The 27,755-nt window shown below is 46.1% G+C and overlaps 1 protein-coding gene across 1 annotated transcript in view; it reads right to left on the reverse strand.

Moving 5' to 3' along the window:
- Nucleotides 1–27,755, reverse strand: part of ptchd1 (patched domain containing 1) — an 89,484-nt gene that overhangs the window by 38,878 nt on the left and 22,851 nt on the right. The window contains exons 4-7 of the mRNA XM_031836482.1: nt 26,649–26,763; nt 12,159–12,389; nt 10,690–10,922; nt 10,371–10,609 (exon numbers count right to left, since the gene is read on the reverse strand). Coding sequence (XP_031692342.1) covers nt 10,371–10,609; nt 10,690–10,922; nt 12,159–12,389; nt 26,649–26,763 — 818 coding nt within the window. The remainder of the gene's footprint in view (nt 1–10,370; nt 10,610–10,689; nt 10,923–12,158; nt 12,390–26,648; nt 26,764–27,755) is intronic.

Below are 27,755 nucleotides of genomic sequence, written 5' to 3' on the forward strand. Positions count from 1 at the left end.
AGGGCTATGCTCAATCAGTGGCCCGCCCCTGTGAAGGGACATGGGCTATAAAACGTTTCAAACACGCCCTCCTCTCCCTTCCTATATAAAGCCTGGACAACAATATAACCTCCTGTTCCGAGGATGTGAGGACGACGGTTCGATGTCAGAATGGTTCAGATAATAACTACAGAACGAAGCCAACATCAGCGTGAGCTTCGGTTGCGAATGGTATGAACTTTGAACTCTTATTCACTACAGAAGTGATACCTCCTAGCCGTTGAGTTAGCAACAGCAGATGCAAATGAGGGTTAGGATGCAAATGAGGGTTAGGAAGGAACAGACTGAGTATCCCGTCTATCACACAACAATTGTCATCAACATAAGCTGATGCTCAACTTCCGGCGCCGACAGAGATGGCCGCCTCGCTTCGCGTTCCTAGGAAACTATGCATTTTTTTTTTTTTTTACGTGTTATTTCTTACACTAGTACCCCAGGTCATCTTAGGTTTCATCACATACAGCCGAGAAGAACTACTGAATATAAGATCAGCGTCAACTCACCACCAGTACGACCAAGAATATGTTTTTCGCGATGCGGATCCTGTGTTCTGCCTTACAACCAGCGCCACGGGATGGTACCCATGCAGCGACCCAAAAAAACGACTCAGAAAAAGAGGGAAACGAAGCGGTCTTCTGGTCAGACTCCGGAGACGGGCACATCGTGCACCACTCCCTAGCATTCTTCTTGCCAATGTCCAGTCTCTTGACAACAAGGTTGATGAAATCCGAGCAAGGGTAGCATTCCAGAGGGACATCAGAGACTGTAACGTTCTCTGTTTCACGGAAACGTGGCTCACTGGAGAGACGCAATCCGAAGCGGTGCAGCCAGCGGGTTTCTCCACGCATCGCGCGGACAGAAACGAACATCTTTCTGGTAAGAAGAGGGACGGGGGCGTATGCCTTATGGCCAACGTGACATGGTGGAACTCAAATCCTTCTGTTCACCTGATTTAGAATTCCTCACAATCAAATGTAGACCGCATTATCTACCAAGAGAATTCTCTTCGATTATAATCACAGCCGTATATATCCCCCCCCAAGCAGACACATCGATGGCTCTGAACGAACTTTATTTAACTCTCTGCAAACTGGAAACGATTTATCCGGAGGCTGCATTCATTGTAGCTGGGGATTTTAACAAGGCTAATCTGAAAACAAGACTCCCTAAATTTTATCAGCATATCGATTGCGCAACCAGGGGTGGAAAGACCCTGGATCATTGTTACTCTAACTTCCGCGACGCATATAAGGCCCTGCCCCGCCCCCCTTTCGGAAAAGCTGACCACGACTCCATTTTGTTGATCCCTGCCTACAGACAGAAACTAAAACAAGAAGCTCCCACGCTGAGGTCTGTCCAACGCTGGTCCGACCAAGCTGACTCCACACTCCAAGACTGCTTCCATCACGTGGACTGGGAGATGTTTCGTATTGCGTCAGCCAACAACATTGACGAATACGCTGATTCGGTGTGCGACTTCATTAGAACGTGCGTTGAAGATGTCGTTCCCATAGCAATGATTAAAACATTCCCCAACCAGAAACCGTGGATTGATGGCAGCATTCGTGTGGAACTGAAGGCGCGAACCACTGCTTTTAATCAGGGCAAGGTGTCTGGTAACATGACTGAATACAAACAGTGCAGCTATTCCCTCCGCAAGGCTATCAAACAAGCTAAGCGCCAGTACAGAGACAAAGTAGAATCTCAATTCAACGGCTCAGACACAAGAGGCATGTGGCAGGGTCTACAGTCAATCACGGACTACAGGAAGAAACCCAGCCCAGTCACGGACCAGGATGTCTTGCTCCCAGGCAGACTAAACAACTTTTTTGCCCGCTTTGAGGACAATACAGTGCCACTGACACGGCCTGCAACGAAAACATGCGGTCTCTCCTTCACTGCAGCCGAAGTGAGTAAGACATTTAAACGTGTTAACCCTCGCAAGGCTGCAGGCCCAGACGGCATCCCCAGCCGCGCCCTCAGAGCATGCGCAGACCAGCTGGCCGGTGTGTTTACGGACATATTCAACCAATCCCTATACCAGTCTGCTGTTCCCACATGCTTCAAGAGGGCCACCATTGTTCCTGTTCCCAAGAAAGCTAAGGTAACTGAGCTAAACGACTACCGCCCCGTAGCACTCACATCCGTCATCATGAAGTGCTTTGAGAGACTAGTCAAGGACCATATCACCTCCACCCTACCTGACACCCTTGACCCACTCCAATTTGCTTACCGCCCAAATAGGTCCACAGACGATGCAATCTCAACCACACTGCACACTGCCCTAACCCACCTGGACAAGAGGAATACCTATGTGAGAATGCTGTTCATCGACTACAGCTCGGCATTCAACACCATAGTACCCTCCAAGCTCGTCATCAAGCTCGAGACCCTGGGTCTCGACCCCGCCCTGTGCAACTGGGTACTGGACTTCCTGACGGGCCGCCCCCAGGTGGTGAGGGTAGGCAACAACATCTCCTCCCCGCTGATCCTCAACACTGGGGCCCCACAAGGGTGCGTTCTGAGCCCTCTCCTGTACTCCCTGTTCACCCACGACTGCGTGGCCACGCACGCCTCCAACTCAATCATCAAGTTTGCGGACGACACAACAGTGGTAGGCTTGATTACCAACAACGACGAGACGGCCTACAGGGAGGAGGTGAGGGCCCTCGGAGTGTGGTGTCAGGAAAATAACCTCACACTCAACGTCAACAAAACTAAGGAGATGATTGTGGACTTCAGGAAACAGCAGAGGGAACACCCCCCCATCCACATCGATGGAACAGTAGTGGAGAGGGTAGCAAGTTTTAAGTTCCTCGGCATACACATCACAGACAAACTGAATTGGTCCACTCACACAGACAGCATCGTGAGGAAGGCGCAGCAGCGCCTCTTCAACCTCAGGAGGCTGAAGAAATTCGGCTTGTCACCAAAAGCACTCACAAACTTCTACAGATGCACAATCGAGAGCATCCTGGCGGGCTGTATCACCGCCTGGTATGGCAACTGCACCGCCCTCAACCGTAAGGCTCTCCAGAGGGTAGTGAGGTCTGCACAACGCATCACCGGGGGCAAACTACCTGCCCTCCAGGACACCTACACCACCCGATGCTACAGGAAGGCCATAAAGATCATCAAGGACATCAACCACCCGAGCCACTGCCTGTTCACCCCGCTGTCATCCAGAAGGCGAGGTCAGTACAGGTGCATCAAAGCTGGGACCGAGAGACTGAAAAACAGCTTCTATCTCAAGGCCATCAGACTGTTAAACAGCCACCACTAACATTGAATGGCTACTGCCAACACACTGTCAATGCCACTGACTCTACTCCAGCCACTTTAATCATGGGAATTGATGGGAAATGATGTAAATATATCACTAGCCACTTTAAACAATGCTACCTTATATAATGTTACTTACCCTACATTATTCATCTCATATGCATACGTAGATACTGTACTCTATATCATCGACTGCATCCTTATGTAATACATGTATCACTAGCCACTTTAACTATGCCACTTGGTTTACATACTCATCTCATATGTATATACTGTACCCGATATCATCTACTGTATCTTGCCTATGCTGCTCTGTACCATCACTCATTCATATATCCTTATGTACATATTCTTTATCCCCTTACACTGTGTATAAGACAGTAGTTTTTTTTTAGAATTGTTAGTTAGATTACTTGTTCGTTATTACTGCATTGTCGGAACTAGAAGCACAAGCATTTCGCTACACTCGCATTAACATCTGCTAACCATGTGTATGTGACAAATAAATTTGATTTGATTTGATTTGAACGTTACTACAACATATCCAATTGAGACATTCTTCAAAGGATAAAGGACTCGGTTTGGCAACAAGGCCTTCCATCTACCACCAACCTACCGAAGCACAGCTCAGGGTAAATATTTATTGCATTTTCCTTTTCCAAATGGGCGGTAATTTAGAATGCATAAGATACTGTATTTACAATAGCACAGCTTCGCCCTTTGTTCCTCAGTCTTCCCGCTCTTTCACTCAAACCCAGACCCTTTTCTTTTGTGTAACAAGCTGTCATATCTGTTCCGCCCGCTAGGGACGTTTTCCTTTATGACGTAGATTGTAATCAAGTTATGATTTAATTATGTGTATGTGTAATTCTGTGTGATTAGTTAGGTATTTAGTAAATAAATCATTAAGACAAATTTTTTTTCTATTTTTTTTTTTCTATTTTCACCTTTATTTAACCAGGTAGGCTAGTTGAGAACAAGTTCTCATTTGCAACTGCGACCTGGCCAAGATAAAGCATAGCAGTGTGAGCAGACAACAAAGAGTTACACATGGAGTAAACAATTAACAAGTCAATAACACAGTAGAAACCAAAGGGGGAGTCTATATACAATGTGTGCAAAAGGCATGAGGAGGTAGGCAAATAATTACAATTTTGCAGATTAACACTGGAGTGATGAATGATCAGATGGTCATGTGCAGGTAGAGATATTGGTGTGCAAAAGAGCAGAAAAGTAAATAAATAAAAACAGTATGGGGATGAGGTAGGTGAAAAAGGGTGGGCTATTTACCAATAGACTATGTACAGCTGCAGCGATCGGTTAGCTGCTCAGATAGCTGATGTTTGAAGTTGGTGAGGGAGATAAAAGTCTCCAACTTCAGCGATTTTTGCAATTCGTTCCAGTCACAGGCAGCAGAGTACTGGAACGAAAGGCGGCCAAATGAGGTGTTGGATTTAGGGATGATCAGTGAGATACACCTGCTGGAGCGCGTGCTACGGATGGGTGTTGCCATCGTGACCAGTGAGCTGAGATAAGGCGGAGCTTTACCTAGCATGGACTTGTAGATGACCTGGAGCCAGTGGGTCTGGTGACGAATATGTAGCGAGGGCCAGCCGACTAGAGCATACAAGTCGCAGTGGTGGGTGGTATAAGGTGCTTTAGTGACAAAACGGATGGCACTGTGATAGACTGCATCCAGTTTGCTGAGTAGAGTGTTGGAAGCCATTTTGTAGATGACATCGCCGAAGTCGAGGATCAGTAGGATAGTCAGTTTTACTAGGGTAAGCTTGGCGGCGTGAGTGAAGGAGGCTTTGTTGCGGAATAGAAAGCCGACTCTTGATTTGATTTTCGATTGGAGATGTTTGATATGAGTCTGGAAGGAGAGTTTGCAGTCTAGCCAGACACCTAGGTACTTATAGACGTCCACATATTCTAGGTCGGAACCATCCAGGGTGGTGATGCTAGTCGGGCATGCGGGTGCAGGCAGCGACCGGTTGAAAAGCATGCATTTGGTTTTACTAGCGTTTAAGAGCAGTTGGAGGCCACGGAAGGAGTGTTGTATGGCATTGAAGCTTGTTTGGAGGTTGGATAGCACAGTGTCCAAAGACGGGCCGAAAGTATATAGAATGGTGTCGTCTGCGTAGAGGTGGATCAGGGAATCGCCCGCAGCAAGAGCAACATCATTGATATACACAGAGAAAAGAGTCGGCCCGAGAATTGAACCCTGTGGCACCCCCATAGAGACTGCCAGAGGACCAGACAGCATGCTCTCCGATTTGACGCACTGAACTCTGTCTGCAAAGTAATTGGTGAACCAGGCAAGGCAGTCATCCGAAAAACCGAGGCTCCTGAGTCTGCCGATAAGAATATGGTGATTGACAGAGTCGAAAGCCTTGGCAAGGTCGATGAAGACGGCTGCACAGTACTGTCTTTTATCGATGGCGGTTATGATATCGTTGAGTACCTTGAGTGTGGCTGAGGTGCACCCATGACCGGCTCGGAAACCAGATTGCACAGCGGAGAAGGTACGGTGGGATTCGAGATGGTCAGTGACCTGTTTGTTGACTTGGCTTTCGAAGACCTTAGATAGGCAGGGCAGGATGGATATAGGTCTGTAACAGTTTGGGTCCAGGGTGTCTCCCCCTTTGAAGAGGGGGATGACTGCGGCAGCTTTCCAATCCTTGGAAATCTCAGACGATATGAAAGAGAGGTTGAACAGGCTGGTAATAGGGGTTGCGACAATGGTGGCAGATAGTTTCAGAAATAGAGGGTCCAGATTGTCAAGCCCAGCTGATTTGTACGGGTCCAGGTTTTGCAGCTCTTTCAGAACATCTGCTATCTGGATTTGGTTAAAGGAGAACCTGGAGAGGCTTGGGCGAGGAGCTGCGGGGGGGGCGGAGCTGTTGGCCGAGTTTGAAGTAGCCAGGCGGAAGGCATGGCCAGCCGTTGAGAAATGCTTATTGAAGTTTTCGATAATCATGGATTTATCAGTGGTGACCTAGCCTCAGTGCAGTGGGCAGCTGGGAGGAGGTGCTCTTGTTCTCCATTGACTTCACGGTGTCCCAGAACTTTTCGGAGTTGGAGCTACAGGATGCAAACTTCTGCCTGAAGAAGCTGGCCTTAGCTTTCCTGACTGACTGCATGTATTGGTTCCGGACTTCCCTGAACAGTTGCATATCACGGGGACTATTCGATGCTATTGCAGTCCGCCACAGGATGTTTTTGTGCTGGTCGAGGTCAGTCAGGTCTGGGGTGAACCAAGGGCTGTATCTGTTCTTAGTTCTGCATTTTTTGAACGGAGCATGCTTATCTAAAATGGTGAGGAAGTTACTTTTAAAGAATGACCAGGCATCCTCAACTGACGGGATGAGGTCAATGTCCTTCCAGGATACCCGGGCCAGGTCGATTAGAAAGGCCTGCTCACAGAAGTGTTTTAGGGAGCGTTTGACAGTGATGAGGGGTGTTCGTTTGACTGCGGCTCCATAGCGGATACAGGCAATGAGGCAGTGATCGCTGAGATCCTGGTTGAAGACAGCGGAGGTGTATTTGGAGGGCCAGTTGGTCAGGATGACGTCTATGAGGGTGCCCTTGTTTACAGAGTTAGGGTTGTACCTGGTGGGTTCCTTGATGATTTGTGTGAGATTGAGGGCATCTAGCTTAGATTGTAGGACTGGCGGGGTGTTAAGCATATCCCAGTTTAGGTCACCTAACAGAACAAACTCTGAAGCTAGATGGGGGGCGATCAATTCACAAATGGTGTCCAGGGCACAGCTGGGAGCTGAGGGGGGTCGGTAGCAGGCGGCAACCATGAGAGACTTATTTCTGGAGAGAGTAATTTTCAAAATTAGTAGTTCGAACTGTTTGGGTATGGACCTGGAAAGTATGACATTACTTTGCAGGCTATCTCTGCAGTAAACTGCAACTCCTCCCCCTTTGGCAGTTCTATCTTGACGGAAGATGTTATAGTTGGGTATGGAAATCTCTGAATTTCTGGTGGCCTTCCTGAGCCAGGATTCAGACACAGCAAGGACATCAGGGTTAGCAGAGTGTGCTAAAGCAGTGAGTAAAACAAACTTAGGGAGGAGGCTTCTGATGTTGACATGCATGAAACCAAGGCTTTTTCGATCACAGAAGTCAACAAATGAGGGTGCCTGGGGACATGCAGGGCCTGGGTTTACCTCCACATCACCCGCGGAACAGAGAAGGAGTAGTATGAGGGTGCGGCTAAAGGCTATCAAAACTGGTTGCCTAGAGCGTTGGGGACAGAGAATAAGAGGTGCAGGTTTCTGGGCATGGTAGAATATATTCAGGGCATAATGCGCAGACAGGGGTATGGTGGGGTGCGGGTACAGCGGAGGTAAGCCCAGGCACTGGGTGATGATGAGAGAGGTTGTATCTCTGGACATGCTGGTAGTAATGGGTGAGGTCACCGCATGTGTGGGAGGTGGGACAAAGGAGTTATCAGGGGCATGAAGAGTGGAACTAGGGGCTCCATTGTGAACTAAAACAATGATAACTAACCTGAACAACAGTATACAAGGCATATTGACATTTGAGAGAGACATACAGCGAGGCATACAGTAATCACAGGTGTTGAATTGGGAAAGCTAGCTAAAACAGTAGGTGAGACAACAGCTAATCGGCTAGCACAACAACAGCAGGTAAAATGGCGTAGACTAGGCAACGGGGCCAACAGATAAAACAAACAAGCAGAATGGAGTACCGTGATTAATGGACAGTCCAGCGTGCATCAGCTATGTAGCCAAGAGATCAGTGTCCAGGGGGCAGCGGTGGATGGGGCAGGGAAGCTGGACTGGCGAGTGTTATCCAGGTAAATAAAAACTAACAATGACTAAATAGCTTGTAGCTAGTTAGCTGGTTAGCTTCTGGAGGTTCTTGAGTGTGTTCTAAAAATAAAAAAATAATAGCGATTCCGTATCACATTGGGTGAGGCAGGTTTCCGGAAGGTATAAACAAATTAAAAGTCAAAAGAGATAGAAAGTAAATATGGGTCCGGTGAGCGTTTGGGACGCGGCGATTCAGGCGGTTAGCAGGCCTGTGCTAACAAGCTAACAGTTTGTAGGCCCGGGCTAGACAAGGTAGCAGTTAGCGGACCGGAGCTGGCTAGACAAGGTAGCAGTTAGCGGACCGGAGCTGGACAAGCTAGCAGTTAGCAGGCCGAATTAGCAAGCAGGGAGATAGCGAGGGCTAGAGAGTTAGCCTTTGGGGGACGTCGCGATGGGGTGAGTCTGTTTATTCCTCTTCATGCGATGACATCGATAGACCGGTCGTGGGCCCGGGTATTGTAGCTCAGGAGTATGCTACGGTGGTAGCACAGGTGCTACGGCCGGGCTAGCTTCAAGCTAAGTGGGTGGAAACGCTAGCCAGGAGTAATCCGGGGTTGGGGTTTAGCTAGATAGCTAGTTGCTGAAAAATCCAGCTGAAAGATGTTCCGTTTGCGGTGGGAATCCGGGGATGAAAAATAAATAGGTCCGTTATGCTCTGGTTAGAGTCGCGTTGTACGAACAGGCGAGAGCTTTCCGAACTACAGGTTAGCTGCTGACCGGTTAGCTGAAGACCGCTAGCATACCCGCTGGTTAGCTGGCTAGCTTCAGTTGAGGGGTCCCGAAGTAAATATAAATACTTTAGGAAAAATAGCTACATTGGGTGAGTCGGGTTGCAGGAGAGTATTTGGAAGCTGTTTTCAATGTTTACAAAGAGATATGTGGAGAAAATATGTAAAATATGTAAAAAACGAAAAAGAAACGATATATACAGGGACACGACAGGACAGGACGACTTAATGCTACGCCATCTTGGAACCCTGCTACTGCTACGCCATCTTGTTAGCCGGGGTTTGTGCAGATAACCATGAATTTACAACTTTCAGATGAGACTGAATTAAGATGACGATTGATATTGACTGCTATTGATGTAAAATATTACCAGGAGTTTATTCGGAAGATAACAGCTCTATAAATATTATTTTGTGGTGCCCCGACTGTCTATTTAATTACATTTACATGATTAGCTCAATCAGGTGATATTAATTACGGAGAAATTATTTTATAGAATAGCATGTCATATCACTTAATCCGGCATAGCCAAAGACACGACAGTATATATATATTTTTTTTTCACCTTTACTTAACCAGGTAGGCTAGTTGAGAACAAGTTCTCATTTACAATTGCGACCTGGCCAAGATAAAGAAAAGCAGTGCGACACAAACAACAACACAGAGTTACACATGGAATAAACAAACATACAGTCAATAACACAATAAAAAAATATATACAGTGTGTGCAAATGTAGCAAGATTTGGGAGGTAAGGTAATAAATAGGCCATAGTGGTGAAATAATTACAATTTAGCATTAACACGAGTGATAGATGTGCAGATGATGATGTGCAAGTAGAGATACTGGGGTGCAAAAATAAATAACAATATGGGGATGAGGTAGTTGGGTGGACTATTTACAGATGGGCTGTGTACAGGTGCAGTGATCGGTAAGAAGCTCTGACAGCTGGTGCTTAAAGTTAGTGAGGGAGATATAAGTCTCCAGATTCAGTGATTTTTGCAATTCATTCCAGTCATTGGCAGCAGAGAACTGGAAGGAAATACGGCCAAAGGAGGAATTGGCTTTGGGGATGATCAGTGAGATATACCTGCTGGAGCGCGTGCTACGGGTGGGTGCTGCTATGGTGACCAGTGAGCTGAGATAAGGCAGGGCTTCATCTAGCAAAGACTTATAGATGACCTGGAGCCAGTGGGTTTGCATACAGGCTGCAATGGTGCGTAGTATATGGGGCACTGGTGACAAAACGGATGGCACTGTGATAGACTACATCCAATTTGCTGAGTAGAGAGTTGGAGGCTATTTTGTAAATGACATCGCTGAAGTCATTCCAGCAGTATGAATGGTATCCCCAGATAGATAGGTAGTTATAACAAACCCAGCGGTATGAATGGTACCGCCAGGTAGATAGGTAGTTATAACAAACCCAGCGGTATGAATGGTACCCCCAGGTAGATAAATAGTCATAACTCACCCAGCAGTATGAATGGTACCCCCAGGTAGGTTGAGTTGTAAGTGGTTCCAGTCAGGTTAAGGATGCCAGCAGCAGTGAGACCAGAGAGGGCGATAGACAGCAGAGCCAAAAGCCCTAGCCAGGGTTTAGCTCTCACACAGTCCCTCATAGAACAACAGCCCACGGCTAACACCAAACACACACATACACTGGCCAGCAGGGGGCGCCGAGCCAGCACTGACGACGCCTGGAAGTCTGTCCTGGGGGGAGAGAGGGCTGAGTTAGAGGGGTAGAGTGAAGAGAGAGACACACACACACACTCACAGATGCACACACACACCTTAGAGAGGATGAAGTGAAGGGGTATAAGCTCAGTTCAGGGTGTCCCGCCCCAAACCGTCCCAGCTCGCCACAGAACGCCTGCTCCCATTGGCTAGCCACCCTGTCTGTCAGGGCGCCGCGAGCCTGCAGGTAGTAGGTCAGCTGCAGAGCCCTAGCGCTCCGGACTCCCTGGCCTCGACCAGACACACCCCCAGGACCCTGTACTGCAGGCCCCGCCCCCCACGCCTGCACCTGGAAAAGAAGAAAGGCTTCATCTAAAGAAGGGAAAGGTCACCTGAGGGCGGTTGTCAGGGCCAGTAAAGGGTTGTTAGCAGAAGAAAGGTTGCAAAATTCACATAACTTTCCCAAAAAGGGATATCCTACGAAACAGATTTGAGGAGTTAGCGATGTCACTGAGGAGAGAGCCAGGTACATTTCTATGGCAACAAGTCCTTCAGAACTATCCTGCTCGGGTGCAGGCTAATTCAGAGATAACTCCATTTATCCTGAATTAAGTGTCTGGGCCACGAGTTGAGGACCAATGAAATTAGATTCCCTTCCTCTCGCAAAGATGGTGTCATCGTCCCTTTCATTCGAGGTAAACTACTTTTTCAAAATTGTATTAATCAAATGTTTTTTGGGGGTGTAAAAAAAGTCATTAAAATATATATCACATGACACATTTAGTAAGGAAAACATTTGCTTTCCAAACTGTATGATTTTCTCCCAATTATATTTTCAAATTTGTTAAAGGCAAACGAACAGCCGTAACCAACCATAGACATAGACAGCAGTTCCCATTCAAGTCAGGACTGGCAGCTATTGCTAGTGTACCCATGAGTTTAACAGTTCAATTCTCAGGTTTAGAGGTTCCAAAACCCTTCTATGGATTATATGTCTATGGCCCCAACACAACAAGCTGTTCCACAGATTGGAGTGATTGGTGTGCTTATCAATGCACAAGCAGCTTTAATAAATAAAAGCACTTCTGAAAGTCCATTTCACTCCATAACCTGCTGAATTTGCAAGATCATTTTCTTTCATTTTGATTTCGGCACAAATGAAAATGTGGCACACATCACCCATGGATTGATGTTTCAGCATCGTCTCAAAGAAGAGTGTTCGACTAGCCATGTGTGACATTAACGCAAAGTTACAAGTCTGCTAGATTCAGAGGCAGGAGGACGAACAATATCCACCATTGTAGTACTTGGATGGAATGTGAAGTTAACTGAAGCTGGTTAGCTTTAGAAAACCCTGAGTATCTCTCTTACTTTGTAGGATAACCCTCAGGTTGTCCAGAAATCCTGGTTGGAGGACTTATTTCCTGCTCATTCCCTTCTGATTCCCTTCTGATTCTGGAAATCTTCCAACTTGGATTTGAGGAAAACTTGGGAACTTTGTGGAAAGTTGCCAGAATTGTGCAACTCTAGTCTCAAATCAGACACTCATCCTAACAGGTGACCAATGAAAATACACAGTACACACCCCTCCTAACTGGTGACCAATGTAGGCCATCCGCCCGTCAGCCAAACGTGTGATTGGGTAGCGCAGAGGAAGGGAAGAACGGTTAGCAAAGCGAGCTGATTGGCTGTCCTCCAGGGCTCGGATGATGTCATCGATGATGCAGGTATTCTTGTCATCGAGAAGACAGAGGTGGGAGAAAGAGTAGTTGAACCCCAACACTGGAACCTGGAGCTGAACGACAGCACGATGGAGCTGAAGAGAGAGAAAATTCATTATTTCTGTGTTTCTTTACCAATCCATTCAATCAGTAGCGATATCACTGCCTTTACACAGGAAACAAGGCTGTTATTTTAGAACAAGGAAGTACCTGTATGCATATAATATACAGTGCAATCGGAGAGTATTAAGACCCCTAGACTTTTTCCACATTTTATTATGTTACAGCCTTATTCTAAAGTTGATTAAAATCGTTTTTTAGGCACAACAACCCATAATGACATCACAACACCCCATAATGACATCATAATACCCCATAATGACAAAGCAAAAACAGGTTTTTAGAAACGTGTGCACCTTTATTAAAACTGAAATATCACATTTACATAAGTATTCAGACCTTTTACTTAGTACTTTGTTGAATCACCTTTGGCAGCGATTACAGCCTTAAGTCTTATTTGGTATGACGCTACCAGCTTGGCACACCTGTATTTTGGGGATTTCTCCCATTCTTCTCTGCAGATCCTCTCAAGCTCTGTCAGGTTGGATGGGGAGCTTCGCAGCACAGCTATTTTCAGATCTCTCCAGAGATGTTCGATCAGGTTCAAGTCCGGGCACTGGCTCGGCCACTCAAGGACATTCAGAGACTTGTCCCAAAGCCGCTCCTGCATTGTCTTGGCTGTGTGCTTAGGGTCGTTGTCCTGTTGGAAGGTGAACCTTCACCCCATTCTGAGGTCCCGAGCGGTCTGGAGCAGGTTTTCATCGAGGATCTCTGTACTTTGCTCTGTTCATCTTTCCCTCATTCCTGACTAGTCTCCCAGTCCCTGCCGCTGAAAATCATCCCCACAGCATGATGCTGCCACCACCATGCTTCACCATAGGGATGCTGCCACCACCACCATGCTTCACCATAGGGATGCTGCCACCACCATGCTTCACCGTAGGAAAGGTGAAAGGTTTCCTCCAGACCTGACACTTGGCGTTCAGGCCAAAGAGTTCAATCTTGGTTTCATCAGACCACAGAATCTTGTTTCTCATGGTCAGAGTCTTTTAGGTGCGTTTGGCAAACTCCAGGCAGGCTGTCATGTGCCTTTTAATGAGGAGTGGCTACCGTCTGGCTAATTCGTGGAGTGTTGCAGAGATGGTTGTCCGTCTGGAAGTTTTTCCCATCTCCACAGAGGAACTCTGGAGCTATGTCAGAGTGACCATTGGGTTCTTGGTCACCTCCCTGACCAAGGCCCTTCTCCCACGATTGCTCAGTTTGGCCGGGCGGCCAGCTCTAGGAAGAGTCTTGGTGGTTCCAAACTTCTTCCATTTAAGAATGATGGAGGCCACTGTGTTCTTGGGGACCTTCAATGCTGCAGAAACGTTTTGGTACTCTTCCCCAGATCTGTGCCTCAACACAATCCTGTCTCTGAGCTCTACGGACAATTCCTTTGACCTCATGGCTTGGTTTTTGCTCTGACATGCACTGGGAACTGTGGGACCTTATATAGACAGGTGTCTGCCTTTCTAAGTCATGTCCAATCAATTGAATTTATCACAGGTGGACTCCAAACCAGTTGTAGAAACATCTCAAGGATCATCAATGGAATCAGGATGCAACGGAGCTCAATTTTGAGTCTCATAGCAAACGGTCAGAATACTTAAAGGTATTTCTGTTCATTGAAAAAAAATATATATATATGCAAAAATGTCTTAATTGTCATTATGGGGTATTGTTTGTAGATTGATGATGGAAAAAAGTTATTTAATACATATTAGAACAAGGCTGTAATGTAACAAAATGTGAAAAAAGGGAACGGGTCTGAATACTTTCTGAATGCACTGTATCCACCTATACTGTACCTACTACCATATGTACCAGTATGTATATAATTATGTTCCTATAATTATACTGTTTGTATATGTCCAATAATACAGTACAAACACTGTATTGGGAGAAGTATCCACAGATTAGGAAGCTTTCTGTTCTTTTTCCATGGCAAGAAGACAATAGGGATCATGTGCGTGGTTACAGTTACTAGGAAACAGCGATACCATTCACAGTGTGTGGGCGGAGTTATCATACACCTTGGAATGCTGCATCTACCAGCGCTTGTGTGTGTGTACGGTCACTAGACTACCCATTAAATACCATAACTCATAACAGAGAGCTTTAAACCCTAACATTGATCAATATTGGAAATAAATGTGTTGTTACTGACTGGATATAAATCAAATCAAATTGTATTTGTCATATGTGCCAAATACAACTGGTGTAGACCTTACAGTGAAATGCTTACTTACAAGCCCTTTACCAACAATAGAGATTTAAGAAAATACCTAAAAAAAGTACGAGATAAGAAAAACAAATAATTGAAAGAGCAGCAGTAAATAACAATAGATATATACAGGGGGTACTGGTGTCGAGGTAATATGTACATGTAGGTAGAGTTAAAAAGACTATGCATAGATAATAACAGAGTAGCAGCAGCGTAGAAGAGGGGGGAGGAATGCAAATAGTCTGGGTAGCCATTTGATTAGCTGTTCAGGAGTCCTATGGCTTGGGGTAGAAGCTGTTTAGAAGCCTCTTGGACCATTACTTGGCGCTCATGTACCGCTTGCCGCGCGGTAGCAGAGAGAACAGTCTATGACTAGGGTAGCTGGAGTCTGACAATTTTTATGGCCTTCTTCTGACACCGCCTGGTATAGAGGTCCTGGATGGCAGGAAGCTTGGCCCCGGTGATGTACTGGGCCGTACACACTATCCTCTGTAGCTCCTTGCGGTTAGATGCCGAGCAGTTGCCATACCAGGCAGTGATGCAACCCGTCAGGATGCTCTCGATGGTGCAGCTGTAAAAACTTTTGAGGATCTGAGGACCCATGTCAAATATTTTCAATCTCCTGATGGGGAATAGGTTTTGTCATGCCCTCTTCACAACTGTCTTGGTGTGCTTTGACCATGTTAATTTGTTGGTGAAGTGGACACCAAGGCACTTTAGCCCTCAACCTGCTCCACTATAGCCTCGTCGAGGTGAATGGGGGTGTGCTCGGTCCTCCTTTTCCTGTAATCCACAATCATCTCCTTTGTCTTGATCACGTTGAGGGAAAGGGTGTTATCCTGGCACCACACGGTCAGGTCTCTGACCTCCTCCCTATAGGCTGTCTCATCATTGTCGGTGATCAGGCCTACCACTGCTGTGTCATTGGCAAAATTAATGATGGTTTTGGAGTCATGTCTGGCTGTGCAGCCATGAGTGAACAGGGAGTAAAGGAGGGGACTGAGCACGCACTCCTGAGGGGCCCCCGTGTTGAGGATCAGCATGGCGGATGTGTTGTTACCTACTCTTACCACCTGGGGGCGGCCCTTCAGGAAGTCCAGGATCCAGATGCAGAGGGAGGTGTTTAGTCCCAGGGTCCTTAGCTTAGTGATGAGCTTTGAGGGGACTATGGTGTTAAACACTGAGCTGTTGTCAATGAATAGCATTCTCACATATGTGTTCCTTTTGTCGAGGTGGTTAAGGGCAGTGTGGAGTGCAATACAGATTTCATCATCTGTGGATCTGTTGGGGCAGTATGCAATTTGGAGTGGGTCTAGGGTTTCAGGGATAATGGTGTTGATGTGAGCCATGACCAGCCTTTCAAAGCATTTCATGGCTACAGATGTGAGTGCTACGGGTCAGTAGTCATTTAGGCAGGTTACCGTAGTGTTCTTGGGCACAGAGATTATTGTGTTCTGCTTGAACATGTTGGCATTACAGACTCAGACAGGGAGAGGTTGAAAATGCCAGTGAAGAGACTTGCCAGTTGGTCAGCGCATGCTCGGAGTACATGTCCTGCTAAGCCATCTGGCCCTGCGGCCTTGTGAATGTTGACCTGTTTAAAGGTCTTACTCACATCGGCCGCGGAGAGCGTGATCACGTCGTCCAGAACAGCTGATGTTCTCATACATGTTAAAGTGTTACTTGCCTTGAAGCGAGCATAGAGGTTACTTAGCTCGTCTGGTAGGCTTGTGTCACTTGGCAGGCCTCGCGGCTATGCTTCCCTTTGTAGTCTGAGAGTTTGCAAGCCCTGCCACATCCGAAGAGCGTCGGAACCGGTGTAGTACAATTCGATCTTAGTTCTGTATTGAGGCATTACCTCTTTGACAGTTCGTCGGAGGGCATAGCGGGATTTCTTATAAGCTTGCGGGTTAGAGTCCCGCTCCTTGAAAGCGGCAGCTCTACCCTTTAGCTTAGTGTGAATGTTACCTGTTATCCATGGCTTCTGGTTGGGGTATGCACGTACAGTTACTGAGGGGACGACGTGCTCGATGCACTTATTGATGAAGCCAGTGACTGATGTGATGTACTCCTCAATGCCATCAGAAGAATCCCTGAACATATTCCAGTCTGTGCTATCATAACAGTCATGTTGTTTAGCATCTGCTTCATCTGACCACTTTTTTATAGACCGAGTCGCTGGTGCTTCCTGCTTACATTTTTGCTTGTAAGTAGGATTCAGGATGATAGAATTGTGGTCAGATTTGCCAAATGGAGTGCGAGGGAGAGCTTTGTACACGTCTCTGTGTGTGGAGTAAAGGTGGACTAGAGTTTTTTCCTCTCTGGTTGCACATTTAACATGCTGATAGAAATGAGGTAAAACTGATTTAAGTTTCCCTGCATTAAAGTCCCCGGCCACTAGGAGTGCAGCCTCTGGATGGGAGGGGTCAAGTGCTGGTTAAGTTGAGGGGAGGAGGATTATTTAAGATATTGTTTGAAGGTAGGGTTTCAGATGCTTTCGGAAGATGTTCCACTGTTCAAGCTTCAGGGGGAAGCTGGTTCCACCATTGGGGTGCCAGGACAGAGAAGAGCTTGGACTGGGCAAATATTGCCCTCCCCCAAGAGATCTGAGGTGGTAGAATGAAGTGCTTGGGTTGGGGTGTAGGGTTTGAGCACAGTCTGAAGGTAGGGAGGGGCAGTTCCACTTGCTCTTCCGTAGGTAAGCACCATTGTCTTGTAGTGGATGCGAGCTTCGACTGGAAGCCAGTGGAGTGTGCGGATGAGGAGGGCTACTGCGTTCTGGATAAGTTGCTCAGGTTTGATGGCACAAGCGGGGAGCCATCAACAGCGAGTTGCAGTAGTCCTGTCGGGAGATGACAAGTGCCTGGATTACGACCTGCGCCGCTTCCTGTGTGAGGTAGGGTCGTACTTTACGGATGTTGTAGAGGATGAACCTGCAGGAGTGGGTCACTGCTTTGATGTTTACAGAGAATGACAGGGTGTTGTCCAGGGTCACGCCAAGGTTCTTTGCACTCTGGGAGAGCGACACTGGAGTTGTCAACTGTGATGGAGAGGAAGAGCAGTTCCGTCTTGTTGAGCTTGAGGTGGTGGGCCGACATCCAAGTTGAGATATCTGCCAGGCACGCAGTGTTGCCACCTGGGTTTCAGAAGGGGGGAAGGAGAAAAGTAGCTCAGTGTCATCCGCATAGCAATGATAGGAGAGACCATGTGAGGATATGACAGAGCCGGATGACTTGGTGTATAAAGAGAAGAGGAGGGGACACCATTAGTCCTCTCCACATCACCTGGTCAGAGCAGCCTGCCAGGTAGGATGCATTCCAAGACTGTGCAGAGCCTGAAACGCCCAGCCCTGACGGTGTCGAAGACAGGGGATAGATCTAGGAGGATGAGAGCAGAGGAGAAAGAGTCCGCTTTGGCAGTGTGGAGAGCCTCCATGACAGAGATAAGTCTCGGTTGAGTGACCCGTTTTGAAGCCTGACTGGTTAGGGTCAAGAATATTGTTCTGAGAGAGATAACAAGAGAGTTGATCACCAATAGCACACGCAAGTGTTTTGGAAAGAAAAGAAAGAAGGGATACAGGTCTATAGTTTTGGATGTCAGATGAGTCGAGTGTTGGTTTCTTGAGGAGGGGAGCAACTCGGGCCATTTTGAAGTCAAAGGACGCAGCCAGGGGTCAGGGATGAATTGATGAGTGAAGTGAGGAATGGGAGAAGGTCTCCAGAGATGGTCGGGAGAAGGGGATGGGGATGGGGTCGAGCGGGCAAGTTGTCGGGTGGCCAGACCCCAGTCGCAGAATGTGATCTGGAGCGAGGGGGGAGAAAGAGGTCAAGGCGTAGGGTAGTGCTATGTGAGGGAGACCAGTGGACTCAATAGGCAGAGTGAATGAGTAGCGGATGTCAACTTTTTTACAAAGTGGTTGACAAAGATTTCCAGAGAGGGAGGAAGGAGGGGGTGGAGGATTAAGGAGAGAGGAGAATGTTTCCTAGAGTAGTAGTTTCCGAGGGTTTGAGGCAGAAGTTTGAGATTTAGAGTGGTAGAAAGTGGCTTTAGCAGCCTATACAAAGGAAGAGAAGGTAGAGAGGAGGGAATGAAACGATGATAGGTCCTCCGGAAGTTTTGTTTTCCTCCACTGTTCTGTAAGCTCGCAATGAGTCACTCAGCCACGGCGCAAGAGGAGAGGTTAGAGCCGGCCGGGAGGAAAGAGGACAGTGCGAGTCATAGGATGCGGAAAGGGAGGAGAGTTGAAGAGGCAGAATCAGGAGATAGGAGGGAGAAGCAGAAGGGAGAGATGATAGGATAGAGGAGAAAAGAGTAGTGGGGGAGAGAGAGCGAAGATTGCAACATCGCATGACCAACATCAGGCTAGGGGCTGAGTAGTTGGAGAAAAGGGAGACAGAAAAGGAAACAAAGTAGTGATCAGAGACCTGGAGGGCGGTTGCAGTGAGATTAGTAGATTAGTAGCCTCTTGTAGAGATGAGGTCAAGCCTATTGCCTGCCTTGTATTTGTATATATTATGGATCCCCATTAGCTGCTGCCAAAGCAGCAACTACTCTTCTTGGGGTCCAGCAAAATGAAGGCAGTTTATACCATTTTAAATACATTACAATACATTCACAGATTTCACAACACACTGTGTGCCCTCAGGCCCCAACTCCACCACTACCACATATATACATTACTAAATCCATGTGTATGTATCGTGCGTATGTTATTGTGTGTGTGTGTGTGTGTCAGTACCAATGTTTGTGTTGCTTCACAGTCCCCGTTGTTCCATAAGGTGTTTTTTGTATCTGTTTTTTAAATAAAACATGTTTGTTTGCGTCAGTTAGTTGATGTGGAATAGAGTTCCATATAGTCATGGCTCTATGTAGTACTGTGCACCTCCCATAGTCTGTTCTGTACTTGGGGACTGTAACGAGACCTCTTCTGGCATGTCTTGTGGGGTATATATGGGTGTCCAAGTTGTATGCCAGTAGTTTAGACAGACAGCTCAGTGCATTCAACATGGCAATCAATACCTCTCATAAATAAAAGTAGTGATGAAGTCAATCTCTCCTCCACTTTCAGCCAGGAGAGATTGACATGCATATTATTAATATTAGCTCTCTGTGTACATCCAAGGCCCAGCCGTGATGCCTTGTTCTGAGCCAATTGCAATTTTTCTAAGTCTAACCTTAACCCTTTTTTGTGGCACCTGACCACACGACTGAACAGTAGTCCAGGTGTGACAAAACTAATGCCTGTAGGACCTGCCTTGTTGATAGTGTTGTTAAGAAGGCAGAGCATCACTTTATTATAGACAGACTTCTCCCCATCTTAGCTACTACTGCATCAATACGTTTTGACCATGACAGTTAAGAATCTAGTGTCACTCCAAGCAGTTTAGTCATCTCAACTTGCTCAATTTCCACATTATTTATTACAAGATGTAGTTGAGGTTTAGTGTTTAGTGAGTGTTTTTTGTTACAAATAAAATGCTTTTAGTTTCAGAAATATTTAGGCCTAACTTATTCCTAGCCACCCACTCTGAAACTAACCTCAGCTCTTTGTTGAGTGTTACAGTCCTTTCAGTCACTGTAGTCGCTGACGTGTATAGTGTTGAGTCATCCGCATACATAGAAACTCTGTCTTTACTCAAAGTCAGTGGCATGTCGTTAGTAAAAATTTTAAAAGGCAAGGGGCCTAAACAGCTACCCTGGGGAATTCCTGATTCTAACTGGATTATATTTGATAGGCTTCCATAAATGAACACCCTCTGTTCTGTTAAGACAATTAACTCTTTATCCACATTACAGCAGTGGATGTAAAGCCATAACCCACGTTTTCCAGCAGTAGACTACGATCAATAAAGTTCAAAAGCTTCACTGAAGTCAGCTCTCACAATCATTTTATCATGAATTTCTCTCAGCCAATCATCAGTCATTTGTGTAAATGCTGTGCTTGTTCAGTGTGCTGTCCTTGCTGTGCTTGTGAGTTGGAGGGGATTGGGAAAGGGTGAGGTCAAAAGGGGCAAGGAGGGGAAAGAGAGAGTTAATCTAAGGCAGATGTCAGGAGTTTGAAGTCGCAAGTACAAGGAGCGGTGCGCCATTGTCAGGAAATGAGCTTATCAAGGTCTTTGAGGAACTCTCCAAGGGCACCTAGTGGGAGATAGATGACAATAATGTTAAGCTTGAGTGGGCAAGTGACAGTGACACGATGGAATTGAAATGAGGAGATGGACAGGTAAGAGAGCGAGAAAAGAGAACATCTCCACTTTGGAGAAATGAGTAGACCGGTGCCACCACCGTGACGACCAGATGCTCTTAGAATATGAGAGAAAACATAGTCAGATGAAGAAAGAGCAGCTGGAGTAGCAGTGTTTATGGGCTGATCCATGTCTCCGTCAGGGCAAAAAAGTCAAGGGACTGAAGGGCAGCATAGGCTGAGATGAACTTTGCGTTCTTGAATGCAGATCGGCAGTTCCAAATGCTGCCTGAGACCCAGAATTCCACGTGCTGTGCGTGCAGGGTACACTAAACTAGAAGGGTTGCAGCCAAGGAGTGGGGAGCGTCTGTAAAGCCTACAGGGAGAAGTGCAAAGAGGTATAGAAAACACACATAGTTGACAAAGCTACAAAAGAGCAAAATTAGATCATCTGTAAATAACTAGGTAAGATTCTCAAGTGAGAGCCTTTATTTTGTTCTTTCCTCAAAAAACTTGGCAGAACAATCTGTTTCACCAGCGGTCTAAGTTTTGCGACAAAACCGCCACTGACACGAACAGTTCTTACAGCTACCACTGAGAAACCAGGGGAGACTGAAGAACTAACACGAATTCCTAATTGCCTAGCAGAGGTGGAGAGCACACCTCCCTGTACTAATTACTGATTGCCTAGGAGAGGTGAAACCACTACCCCTACAATACAGCCTCTGATTACCAACACAACAACAGTAACACATTGCCCTGCTCCTTGATCCTGATTACCAACACAACAACAGTAACAAATTGCCCTGCCCCTTGATCCTGATTACCAACACAACAACAGTAACAAATTGCCCCGCCCCTTGATCCTGATTACCAACACAACAACAGTAACAAATTGCCCCGCCCCTTGATCCTGATTACCAACACAACAACATTAACAAATTGCCCTGCTCCTTAATCCTGGTTGATGTGTCAACAACTAACTGCAAATGATGATCAGTCAGCAGTTCACACTAAGTATGCTACTGGGGAAACAGGAAACACTTAAAGTAGTTGGACCTAGCTAGAAAAAGACAGTTCTAGACCACAACAGATTAAGACTAAATTAATTATACATATCACTCCTGGAGATATCAGAAGTCCTCTAGAATGAAGCTCACTACATGACCAAAAGTATGTAGCAACATAGTCGTCGAACATCTCATTCCAAAGTCATGGGCATTAATATGGAGTTGGTCCCCCCTTTGCTGCGATAATAGCCTCCACTCTTCTGGGAAGGCTTTCCACTTTTGGGGTGGCAGGTAGCCTAATGGTTAGAGTGTTGGACTAGTAACTGAAAGGTGGCAAGATTGAATCCCCAAGCTGACAAGGAACATTGCTGTGGGGATTTGCTTCCATTCATCCACAAGAGCATTTGTGAGGTCGGGCACAGATGTTTGGCGATTAGGCCTGGCTCGCAAAGGTGTTTTAAAAGGGATTGAGGTCAGGGCTCTGTACAGGCCAGTCAAGTTCTTCCACACCGATCTCGACAGACCATTTCTGTATGGACCTTGCTTTGTGCATGGGGCCATTGTCATGCTGAATGAGGAAACGGCCTTCCCCAATTTGTTGCCACAAACTAAAATGTCATTGTTTGCTGTAGTGTCAAGATTTCCCTTCACCTGAATTAAGGGTCCCGAACCATGAAAAACAGCCCCAGACCATTATTCCTCCCCCCACCAAACTTTACATTTGGCACTATGCATTCGGGCAGGTAGCTTTATCCTGGAATCCGCCAAACATAGATTGGTCCGTCAGACTGCCAGATAGTGAAGTGTGATTCATCACTCCAGCCAACGCTTGGCATTGCGCATGGTGATCTAACAACTCTAGTAAGAGTAATAACAACTCTACTTGTACGTGTTCTGTTCTTTACCTCACTTATGACCCTTTCAGAAAAAAATCACAATCTCAAGAATTTGTACAGTGACTTCGGGAAATTCAATTTTTTTAGGTTACAGCCTTGTTTTTCCTCATCAATCTACACACAATACCCCATAATGACAAATCAAAATATCACATTTACAGAAGTATTCAGACCCTTTACTCAGTACTTTGTTGAAGCACCTTTGGCAGCGATTACAGTCTCAAGTCTTATTGGGTATGATGCTACAAGCTTGGCATACCTGTATTTGAGTTTCTCCCATTCTTCTCTGCAGATTCTTTGAAGCTCTGTCAGGTTGGATGGGCAGGGTCGCTCCATAGCTATTTTCAGGTCTCTCCAGAGATGTTCGACAGGGTCAAGGACATTCAGAGACTTGTCCGAAGCCACTCCTCCGTTGTCTTGGCTGTGTGCTTAGGGTCGTTGTCCTGTTGGAAGGTAAACCATCACCCCAGTCTAAGGTCCTGAGCGCTCTGGAGTAGGTTTTCATTAAGGATCTCTCTGTACTTTGCTCAGATCATCTTTGCCTCAATTCTGACTATTCTCCCACTGAAAAACATCACCACAGCAGGATGCTGCCACCACCATGCTTCACTGTAGGGATGGTGACAGGTTTCCTCCAGACGTGACGCTTGGCATTCAGGCCAAAGAGTTCGATCTTGGTTTCATCAGACCACAGAATCTTGTTTCTCATGGTCTGAGAGTCTTTAGGTGCCTTTTGGCAAACTCCAAGCAGGCTGTCATGTGCCTTTTACTGAGGAATGGCTTCCGTCTGGCCACTCTACCATTAAAGCCTAATTGGTGGAGTGCTGCAGAGATGGGAGAACCTTCCAGAAGGACAACCATCTCCATAGAGGAACACTAGAGCTCTGTCAGAGTGACCATCCGGTTCTTGGTCACCTCCCTAACCAATGCCCTTCTCCCCCGACTCAGTTTGGCTGGGCGGCCAGCTCTAGGAAGAGTCTTGGCGGTTCCAAACTTCTTCCATTAAAGAATGATGGAGACCACAGTGTTCTTGGGGATCTTCAATGCTGCAAATGTTTTGATACCGTGCTTCTACACCTGCATTGCTTGCTGTTTGGGGTTTTAGGCTGGGTTTCTGTACAGCACTTTGAGATATCAGCTGATGTACGAAGGGCTATATAAATAAATTTGATTTGATTTGATTTGATACTCTTCCCCAGATCTTTGCCTCGACACAATCCTGTCTTGGAGCTCTACAGACGATTCCTTTGACCTCATGGCTTGGTTTTTGCTCTGACATTCACTGTCAACTGTGGGACCTTATATAGTCAGATGTGTGCCTTTCCAAATCATGTCCCAATCAATTGAATGTACCACAGGTGGACTCCAATCAAGTTGTAGAAACATCTCAAGGGTGATCAATGGAAACAGGATGCAACTGAGCTCCATTTCGAGTCACCTAGCAAAGGGTCTGAATACTTATTGTTTTTTATATTTTTTATAGATTTTCAAAAATGTCTAAACATATTTTTGCTGACAATTTTTATTTATTGGTTCAGACTATATATACCTCCTGGCTTGGCTGACTGACTGGTTCAGACTATATATACCTCATGGTTTGGCTGAATGACTGGTTCAGACTATACCTCATGGTTTGGCTGACTGACTGGTTCAGACTATACCTCATGGCTTGGCTGACTGATTGGTCCAGACTATATATACCTCCTGGCTTGGCTGACTGACTGGTTCAGACTATACCTCATGGTTTGGCTGACTGATTGGTCCAGACTATATATACCTCCTGGCTTGGCTGACTGACTGGTTCAGACTATACCTCATGGTTTGGCTGACTGATTGGTCCAGACTATATATACCTCCTGGCTTGGCTGACTGACTGGTTCAGACTATACCTCATGGTTTGGCTGACTGATTGGTCCAGACTATATATACCTCCTGGCTTGGCTGACTGACTGGTTCAGACTATACCTCATGGTTTGGCTGACTGACTGGTTCAGACTATATATACCCCCTGGCTTGGCTGACTGACTGGTTCAGACTGTATATACCTCCTGGCTTGGCTGACTGACTGGTTCAGACTATATATACCTCCTGGTTTGGCTGACTGACTGGTTCAGACTGTATATACCTCCTGGCTAAGCTGACTGACTGGTTCAGACTATATATACCTCCTGGTTTGGCTGACTGACTGGTTCTGACTATATACACCTCCTGGCTTGGTGACTGACTGGTTCAGACTATACCTCCTGGCTTGGCTGACTGACTGGTTCAGACTATATACACCTCCTGGCTTGGCTGACGGACTGGTTCAGACTATATATACACCTCCTGGCTTGGCTGACTGACTGGTTCAGACTGTATATACCTCCTGGCTTAGCTGACTGACTGGTTCAGACTGTATATACCTCCTGGCTTAGCTGACTGACTGGTTCAGACTATATATACCTCCTGGTTTGGCTGAATGACTGGTTCCGACTATATATACCTCCTGGCTTATATATACCTACTATTCTAGGTGCCAGGAGATCTTTGTGGGCTATACTCGGCCCTGTCTCAGGATGGTAAGTTGGTGGTTGAAGATATCCCTCTAGGTGGTGTGGGGGCTGTGCTTTGGCAAAGTGGGTGGGGTTATATCCTTCCTGTTTGGCCCTGTCCGGGGGTGTCCTCGGATGGGTCCACAGTGTCTCCTGACCCCTCCTGTCTCAGCCTCCAGTATTTATGCTGCAGTAGTTTATGTGTCGGGGGGCTAGGGTCAGTTTGTTATATCTGGAGTACTTCTACTGTCCTATTCGGTGTCCTGTGTGAATCTAACTGTGTGTTCTCTAATTCTCTCCTCTCTTTCTTTCTCTCTCTCGGAGGACCTGAGCCCTAGGACCATGCCCCAGGATTACCTGACATGATGACTCCTTGCTGTCCCCAGTCCACCTGGCCGTGCTGCTGCTCCAGTTTCAACTGTTCTGCCTTATTATTATTCGAACATGCTGATCATTTATGAACATTTGAACATCTTGGCCATGTTCTGTTATAATCTCCACCCGGCACAGCCAGAAGAGGACTGGCCACCCCACATATGCTCTCTCTAAATCTCAGTTTTTTTCTCTCTCTCGGAGGACCTGAGCCCTAGGACCATGCCCCAGGACTACCTGACATGATGACTCCTTGCTGTCCCCAGTCCATCTGACCGTGCTGCTGCTCCAGTTTCAACTCTTCTGCCTTATTATTATATGACCATGCTGGTCATTTATGAACATTTGAACATCTTGGCCATGTTCTGTTATAATCTCCACCCGGCACAGCCAGAAGAGGACTGGCCACCCCACATAGCCTGGTTCCTCTCTAGGTTTCTTCCTAGGTTTTGGCCTTTCTAGGGAGTTTTTCCTAGCCACCGTGCTTCTACACCTGCATTGCTTGCTGTTTGGTGTTTTAGGCTGGGTTTCTGTACAGCACTTTGAGATATCAGCTGATGTACGAAGGACTATATAAATAAATTTGATTTGATTTGATTTGATTCTACGGTATCTCATTCACTTAATAATGTTTACATATCTGGCATTACTCATCTCATATGTACTGTAACCTATACTATTCTACTGTGTCTTAGACCTTTCTGCTCTGACATCGTTTGTCCATATGTATATAGTCTTAATTCATTCCTACTTAGATGTGTGTGTTGGGTTTATGTTGTGTAATTTGTTAGATATTACTTTTTAGTTATTACTGCACAGTTGGAGATAGAAGCACAAGCACTTCGCTTGGCTGACTGAGTGAGTGACTGGTTCAGATTATAAATACACTGCCTGACCTGGCTGACTGACTGCTGCTCATCTGGCTGGCCCTGTGCTGTGTGGTTTTTACACTGAGAGAGGAGTGTGTTAAGCAAACATAAAATAGGCCGCTATATCATTCTCTGACCAACACACGCACACACGCACACACAGCGTTACCTTGAGTACTAGGTCTGTGTGTAGAGGGTCCAGGATGCTGCCTCTCCTAGAGGTGACTATAACACGACCGTAACGACCTGGAGTCTGCAGGTCAGAGTACAGGGTGTGTTTAGATCTGTTGGCAACAAACACACAAACACACCTTTCAGTCCACCATTACTAAAATATATGATCTGTTGGCAACAAACACACACACACACCTTTCAGTCCACCATTACTAAAATATATGATCTTGTTGGCAACAAACACACAGACACACCTTTCAGTCCACCATTACTAAAATATATGATCTGTTGACAACAAACACACACCTTTCAGTCCACCATTACTAAAATATATGATCTGTTGGCAACAAACACACACACACACACACACACACCTTTCAGTCCACCATTACTAAAATATATGATCTGTTGGCAACAAACACACAAACACACCTTTCAGTCCAGCATTACTAAAATATATGATCTGTTGGCAACAAACACACAAACACACCTTTCAGTCCAGCATTACTAAAATATATGATCTGTTGGCAACAAACACACAGACACACCTTTCAGTCCACCATTACTAAAATATATATTACAGTGGATTCGGAAAGTATCCAGACCCCTTGACTTTTTCCACATTTTATTATTTTACAGCCTTATTCTAAAATGGATTAAATCGTTTTTTATCCCTCAACAATCTACACACAATACCCCATAATGACATCACAACAACCCATAATGACATCACAACAACCCATAATGACATCACAACACCCCATAATGACAAAGAAAAAACAGGATTTATACATTTTTGTAAATGTACATTTTTTGGGGGTGGGGGGAAATATGACATTTACCTAATTGTTCAGAGCCTTTACTCAGTACTTTGTTGAAGCACCTTGGGCAGCGATTACAGCCTATAGTCTTCTTGGGTAGGACGCTACAAGCTTGGCAAGGGGTCTGAATACTTTCCAAATGCACTGTATATTAGAATAAGGATTGTTTCCTCCCACATGGTATTGTCCACTTTCTATTCAGCTGTGTTTTGGATTTGTGTTTATTTTCCCCGTTTTTGTGTTCGGAATGTTTCAATAAAGTTTTATTCGTTTCAGACATG

This window comes from Oncorhynchus kisutch, linkage group LG11 (assembly GCF_002021735.2).
Source record: "Oncorhynchus kisutch isolate 150728-3 linkage group LG11, Okis_V2, whole genome shotgun sequence".
Lineage (NCBI taxonomy): Eukaryota > Metazoa > Chordata > Actinopteri > Salmoniformes > Salmonidae > Oncorhynchus > Oncorhynchus kisutch.